This window comes from Lacerta agilis, chromosome 4 (assembly GCF_009819535.1).
Source record: "Lacerta agilis isolate rLacAgi1 chromosome 4, rLacAgi1.pri, whole genome shotgun sequence".
NCBI lineage: Eukaryota > Metazoa > Chordata > Lepidosauria > Squamata > Lacertidae > Lacerta > Lacerta agilis.
Genome location: NC_046315.1, coordinates 50,102,842 through 50,110,610, shown reverse-complemented (window position 1 = coordinate 50,110,610; position 7,769 = coordinate 50,102,842). Strand labels below are relative to the sequence as shown.

Sequence of the window (7,769 nt, the reverse complement as noted above, 5' to 3'; positions counted from 1 at the left end):
GACTTCTCTGCCAAAGACTCTCCCAGCTCACGAAGACCTGTTACCTCTTCAACTTCCGATAACTCCTCCTCCCAGACTCCTCCCTCTTTTTTCTCTGATCACTCATCGTTGTTTCCCCCCCTTCCATCTCTGAGTTTTCTTCCCTTGATGGTTCCCCAGCTGGTTCCTCCCACCATTCCTCTGTATCCAACCAGTCCAGGGGGTTGTTGAAGGAAAAATATTACAGTATCTAAACATGTAAATAGTGACAGTTTTATACCCCCTGGTTTTCAAATAGGATCTAAACACCTGAAGCAATAAATGGAGGTAAAAGAGATCAGTATAACTGCAAATGAAGATACAGGCCAATGAAAGCCTCAAATGTATATCCGTGAATGAATGTCAGAATAACAAGCCTTGTTATTACCAGTCAAAAAAAACCCTGACTTATCTGAAACTTGGTTATGAGTGCTGATATGATAATTTTTTGATAGTGTTCCAGATCCTTTCAATATTTATCCAAAAAAGATGCTATTGCTGTTTTTTCTGGTGTTGTGGATGTATAAGAAAGACAGTCACTTCCTGCACTTCTTCAGAGGTACATACCGTAGGTTACAGATAATGAGCAATTTCTGTTAAAAACTCTTCTTCTTCAATGGCAAGTAGCTGGTTTTTATATGTCTGAGTTCCAGCAAGTATTCTCTATTCCCCATTCTAATAGCCGTTCAAAAGATGCATTAAAGAACAGGAGCTGGTGATTGATCGTAGCAGACTTTGTCATTGTAGTCAAACAGATTTTCCACTCTCATAAAGAGCAGCTTGCCAACCGCTACAGGGAAACTATTTTTCAAAATGCCGAATGATGCAAGCAGTAAAGTAGTTTGAGTAGGAGTCTTGAAACATGCACAACCATGTAGGTAACCCTTGGATCAAATATCAGTGCAGTGTGGGTGGTAAAAATTATCAGAGGAAGAGTACCGGTATGTGGCTCAGGGTGGTACTTGCTGAAGCACAGAGAAACTTCAGGACTCACTGACACTAGTCTGTGTTGCAGAAAGAGCCAGAAAAGGTGAGAGAACATTTCCAAAAGTAACTCTTCTTGCAACTTCAAGATATAAGAGTACTGCTTGTATGGAAGAACTCTGCTCAAGCATAGTGAGTCAAGTCAAATGTGAAGCGGTGCTGGTTTTGGAGGCATGATATGAACAAAGCAAAGCTAAGGTGAGTAAATAGATGTAATAAAGTTGATATAGTATTTTTACAGATGTTATTATTCATAACAGCGGATTATGATACTCAAATACATGGGCTGCTTCAGGTGGTATCGCAAATATACCAACCCTGGATAGAATAAACCAGAAACAGCAGCCACATTCGCTCCCCTTTTTCTTAATACTATCCCTCACACAATGGAGCATTACCTTTACTCCAACCAGACAGGATACACACAAACTCGGAAACAAGTGGCAGCCATAGAAGCTTCCGCTGCCACTCTTTTTAAGAAAATCTAGGGACAAGTTGCATGCCTCCTTAGCTACTCCTTTCGCCTACCCAGTTGGGCCAGCCATAGCATTAGGCAGAATGAGGCTGCTGCCTTAGGTGGCAGATTTGGGGCATCATTGTAAAAGCCATGAATGGTCAATAAGTTAATCCATTTTATTTTCACTGTAGAGGGAGTGTCATTCGAATTTTCTGCTTCAGCAGGTTCCAAAATATATTGCCTTTTTGCTGATTGGTAAATGGAACAATTAAGTGAAGTGAGAGCTAAAGCCCCACAAACTTTGTTATGGAAATATACCCCCCCCCCGCTCCAATATTCCCTACAAGTGATGCCTATCTGCTCCTTCATTAAAAATTACTGCAGTACAGTTCATGCTGCAATTGTTAAAACATTTTCTAGGACTGTTGTGTTGCAGCATGTTACTTGGCAAATAGATAAACAAGTTCAGAGCTAAACAAAGTGCGAGTGAAATATTAGTCTATATATAGCACAATAGTGGTACTGTAGATGTTTTGATTTAGTTGACTTACCCGAGCCTAGAAACCAAGCTAAAAAATGAGAAAACGCTGACAGAAAAATGTTGTAATTGGATCTGCTTGTTAATGCATGATTGGGCTCATAGACATTTGTGACCAGATTTATTACTGAGGTAACTCAATTAACCTCAAAAGTGTTGCAGGTGAGATGAATTTGACCTTTGTTTAGTATTAACTGCATTTTATTGGCATCTCTGGTATGTTGTTGAAGAGATATACACAAAGAGTCTGAACTAAATATTGGGGTTTAAAAGGTAGAAAACACCATTCTTACTTATTCAGATGGGGGAGTGGAGACAGCGTTAGGACATCTTTTATTTCTCACTCACCCTGCTAAAAATGGAAGTGCCTCAAATGGATTTACTATAGCAGCTAACTCCCACCAAAGAATGTGGTGTACTTTTCTGGAAGTTACACCATATGAACAAGGTGTTTACTCTTCTCTGAGCACTACTTTAAACTCCCCTGATCCTATTCTGTCCTTGAAAGACTATTTCATAATTACAAGGCAACACAGGATAAATGGCTATGATGTCTTCTGAATATCATACCCTAATCATCACGAGGAACAGAATATTCTGTGCTGCAGAAGATTTGAAATGTATGCTGGGGTACTACCTTGAAATAAAGCTGATGTTGGCTACTAGTTCCCTATACACAGTACTGCATGAATAGACTGAATAAGGAAGTAAAATTCCTATGTCCCCGCACCCTGATACATGTTTTGGGCTACCCTATTTCATACATCCCCATGTCTGGAAGACTGCCTGCCCTTTGAAAAGTTGTGTGAATGGATGCACAGCTTCTCTGAAAGCTGAGCATGTTCTAGAAGAAGTGAAAGCACAGCATAAGATGCCTGGACCTCAGAATATGGATCAACACAATTGTAATTCAACCCTGGAAGTAACTGACTTCTAGCACAAAAGCTCATGGAAAATAGAGTAAAGCAGCTTCAACATTCTCCAGCCTAAAGAGGTTTACTTGTTAGATCTCTTACCTTGCCTTTACCATGAGGTCCCAGGAGGATTACAAATTGAAAATACAGTATTAAAAACTTGCTACTATATTACACACTGCTCTATGGGAGACCACACCTGGGCAACTGCCCAAGGACTGTACTTTTTTCTGCAATGAAGGCTTGCCAAACAGTTTACACCTCTAAGCAGAAATAGAGTGAGCAGGAAAATGTCACATTGCCATCATTCCGATTCCTACGCAGAGAACATCAGTTCAACTATAACACTGAGCATGCTGTGCTAGTGTCTGTTATCTGGCTCTGGATTATAATATAGTGCAGATCCTCTGAATTATTGGATTTAATTTTTTTCTCGTATTTTAGTTTTATTATGCTGTATGATGAAGCCAATAAAACTTACTTAACTTGTTGCAAATCTGAATCAGCTGCATGTTGTCCTGATTGATGCCTGTGCACAGCTATTCTCGAATAAAGGAAGTGCTTAGAAGACCAAGAAGAAAGTTCCAGTCTGTATTCTATGGAAGTTATTGAAAAACTGATTCAAGGCAAACCTCATCTATGGATATTGCATTAAGGACTGCAAAAGAATTAAAACTGAAGTCTATGAAGTAAGGACCGGTAAATTTCAGCATTAAAATATCATTATTTCTTATCAAAGTTTCAATGTGCAGTGTACTTCATAAATCATCTGTCTTTGCAATGACCCATGAATTATATCATCATTACCGGTATTCTCAGTTTTACAGCTAGATACAGCAACATACCAAGACAACCCAAATTCCTACAGAAGCAGGAATTACAGCCTGGGATGAATCTCTACTTGTTCTGCAAAGAGGGTTTCATGGTCTCCAAAAGTAATTACTGCCCTCAACTCTCAGTAATTTGGGCCTGCTTAGACTGATGGAAACCAGCCATAAATAGACAAGGTAGGAAAATTGTGGGTGTGTACTGTATGGTAATAATCATCTTACTTTTATTCTCTGTAGGTTGCAGTCTTCAGATCTACTGATTTAATGAAGTGAGGTTCTTGTGGCTAAGAACACTGTAATAATGATGGCAGTATTAGCCCATGGACACCATCTCTTTTTGGTTGGCTTCTTAGGCTTCTGTCTGGATAGTTTTGTACAAGGCCAAAAGAATAATACTCTTATTTTCACCAAAGAAAGCACAATTCGTAACTGCACATGTCCTGGTGATATTAGTGACAATGACTGCGATTACAATCTGGCAAATCTGATCTGCAATTGCAAGACTGTTTTGCCCTATACAATAGACAAAAGCTACTACAATAATCTGACAATTTGGTTCACAGAAACATCCATGTTGAGAATGCTGTTGAACTTTACAGCTGTGTATGACCTGAAGCTCTCACTATGTGGCACAATTCCTCTGTCAGCAAAGTATTTGACCATTTGGGGACTGCGAAGACTACAGATAAAAAGTGAGATCAATGGCCAGATACAAGAACAAAGCTTAACTATCTACAGCAGCCACGACAATGAAGCACAAGGCAAATTAAAGATGCCATGCAGAGACAGAAACATGATCACATACATTGCTGTTTTAGACACCTCTCTCTTCAATGGCTACTCTCCACTAAAATCATACAGCGTGGAAAACATCTCCAACATTACAGACCACTTTCCACATCTGCCATATTTGGACACGTTCTTCACCACAAATAACAAAAGCTGTATTATAACATTTATATACTGACACAGTATGCTTGGCCATTTCTATAGAGCAGCCATAGGCTGTTGCCAGAAATACAATCTTGTAGAAACATGAGCTCCTGGCATTCCTTTAGAAGATGGAATCCCCAAGGGATGCACTCACTTTGGGGCAACCATGCCAATGATGGGAGGGGCCATGCCAGCCATGCAAAAACAATCAGGGTATAAAGTAGGGCCAGTGAAGGGCATAGCCTGAGAAGAGCTTTAAGGGCTACAAATTGGCTCTCGGTTCCCCACTTTTGCTTCAAACCATATACACAAATAAAAATGTAGAATGAAACCGAATTAGCACTGGCTCCATATTTTCTATTTGAGTAAACAATGGGGGAGTTCATTTTCATTCAAAGCTCCTCTGTTAGCTGTCTACAACCTGCTATGTTCAAAACATAGGCTGGCTACTTGACTCTTTGGTCCTATCTCAAACAACAAAATTGTTTGCAGAGCTCAATAGATTCAACACTAACTCCCAATCATTATTCATCATGAAGTATGCCCTTAAAGTATGCTGTGCTTAAAGTGCCCAAGCATTACTCTGAACTGGGCCCATAGGATCAGGTATCCTAGGATATTGCTTGGCAAATATGGATTGATTTTACCAACATTTTAAATTGGAAAATAATGCCATCACATATAATTAAAAGCAACTATATTAAAATAAGCACCTAACCAACATGTAGATGTCCAGTGACAGAGAAAAAAAATGCCAAGAGTTATAAGGGTAGTTGGAATAATTCAGGAAGTTGTGATGAGTTTGCTTGACTAATCTTCTTTCAGTTGAAAGAAATAACTGGTACAAATCCTGAAAACAGGAGGCTTCAAAGCATAACTCATGCAGTAGCTGGATTATTCATATGTCCTGAAATGCATAATTAAATTTCACTATGATGATAAAAAATAATAATAAACCAGCTTCCTGGATGGAAAAAAAATTGATGGGACAAATTAGCTGTCTACTTAAATGCTACAGACCCATCAAATATGAGCTAGAGATCTAACCATGTATAGGACTCAGGTCTTAAGTGGAACACTAATTCAGATTGAGGAAAATATTTTAACAGTCCAGAACCCATGAAGCAGTGCCAAGAAACCACTTCCAAGATTTGAAGTGTTAAGTACTGACAGCCTTAAATATGGATAAGTATCAGCTCTTTACGGTTCATGTTCCTCTGTGAATCATAGAATCATAGAGTTGGAAGAGACCACAAGGGCCATCCAGTCCAACCCCCTGCCAAGCATCCATCCCATGATGCTCTATTATTAATAAACATTTATAAGAGTGCCTAAAATGTACTGTGCACTGTTCAAATGTTAAAAAGCAAGACTGTAATCCTGCAACCAAGAATGGTCTAACACAAAAGGGGAAGGGATCAGGAAGGAAGCTGAAAGCATGCAAACTCAGGTTCTAATTTTTAAACTTAACATACTTGTTCTTAAGAGTGACCAGCTGGAATGGCAAACGTTCAGGGAGAGAAGGAAGCAGCCAAATAACAGCTGCTTGAATGCTTAAACATGGAAGATCAGGCAAAAGAAATACTTCTTATGCCAGCCATGATCTCACTGGCAGCTGGTGCCACTGGCATGGGAAATAACCATGCAATTGGCCCTTCCATCATGAAGTTATGCAAGTGTTCTTAGGGCGACCAGTTGGAATAGCAACTGTTCAGGGGAGGGAAGAACCAATTGGTAGTTATAGTAGTGTTTAGACATTGGCCTGGGAAATGACCATGTTATTGGCACCTTCCCTCATTCAAGTATTACTGAAGCAGTAGGCAATGGAGCCATGAAAGAGTAGGAATCATACGCATCTGCAAGGTTAAGAACTGCCCTGGACAATGATTTAGGTACTTCATGACTTGATCTCCAGGAATTAAGTTTTATTCTGCAATTTTATTAGTACAAAATCTAAGTATGAGTAAATTAAAATAAACAAATTAATGGCTTCATTCCAGGTAATTACATTACCCCTCAGTGTACTTCTCAGCACTACACAAGTGGTTAGCACAAAGCTCTCCAAATAATTGGCTGCTCTACTTCCTATTAGTGTTTATGCAGTGCTGGATTCTTATGCTTTAAAGCCTCTTTATATATATTACATATTTAATATATACGTTTAAATGTTTTATATGCACATATTAAAATGCAGTGATTGTGGACATCAACTGTATACTCAGTGTTGCGTCCCTCATACAGGTAAATGCACCTGTAGCTGGGGTTTTCAACTGTAAGTATGAACAGATTAAAACATGTTTTGTTACTGTATAGCACAAAGTGATCCTCAGAGAGAATAAATCAAAAGAGCAAAATTCTGAGCATATTACTATGTCTTGTTGACCAGATAATAAACAATGTAGATGAACACAATGTCAGATAAAACAATCAGCAACTTTTGGAAATAATATACCTAACCTGAATGTCAAATGACTTTCTTATAGAATATTCATGATCATATTATTTAACTGTGAGGTGGATTTCTCCTTGTAACACCATAGCTCTTGGCATTTGACTACCTGATAATAATTACGAGTTATGTTGTTTGAAATGCAGTTTGTATTTGGAATACTAAGCTCAGTAAACAGTGTGAACAATAATGTATCCAGTTTTACCAGATGAAAATTTGATTATGTATGGTACATCAAGTTTTAACTAAGCACAGCTATTTTCTTTGCAGTTTTTACTAATGCCAACTAGAAAGTGATTTTGCTTGAGCTACATGATTATGCCGAATAAAAGACAGTTTTGAAGTATTTTATATTATTTTCTAGTACACTCTATTTTGAAGCTTCTGTGCAGCAATGAAATGTTAAAACATATGCCTCTGAGGGACTTTCATTGCAACTGACTGACTTCTTGCACGAGTCCTAATTCAGTGCACATTCCTACTTTAGCCACTTCAGCAACAGCTGTGGGTGGCAGAGGTCCTGTTTCTTCTTACATGTAGCACCTTTATGTTGTTAATTCCTCCTACAGGCTGGGTTCCTCTCTCTCTCTCTCTCTCTCTCTCTCTCTCTCTCTCACACACACACACACACACACCCTACCCCCAA

General features: G+C 38.8%; 1 protein-coding gene across 4 annotated transcripts; it reads left to right on the top strand.

Annotated features, from left to right (window-relative positions):
• The first annotated feature begins 962 nt into the window (after positions 1-962).
• C4H21orf62 (chromosome 4 C21orf62 homolog) lies at positions 963-5,891 on the top strand. Of its 4 annotated transcripts, XM_033146942.1 has the most exons (3): positions 963-1,200; positions 3,731-3,846; positions 3,979-5,891. In XM_033146942.1, exon 3 carries the CDS (start codon positions 4,043-4,045, stop codon positions 4,706-4,708), a length of 666 nt encoding a protein of 221 aa, XP_033002833.1. In that variant the 5' UTR covers positions 963-1,200; positions 3,731-3,846; positions 3,979-4,042; the 3' UTR covers positions 4,709-5,891. The 4 variants fall into 4 exon arrangements, with proteins under 4 accessions (XP_033002833.1, XP_033002832.1, XP_033002831.1 ...); XM_033146941.1 differs by lacking the exon at positions 3,731-3,846; XM_033146940.1 differs by having other exon boundaries at positions 3,731-5,891.
• Positions 5,892-7,769: the final 1,878 nt, after the last annotated feature.

What these genes read in the sequence shown, in the direction of transcription:
- C4H21orf62 (XM_033146941.1), top strand. Translation starts at nt 4,043, where the DNA reads ATGATGGCAGTATTAGCCCATGGACACCATCTCTTTTTGGTTGGCTTC.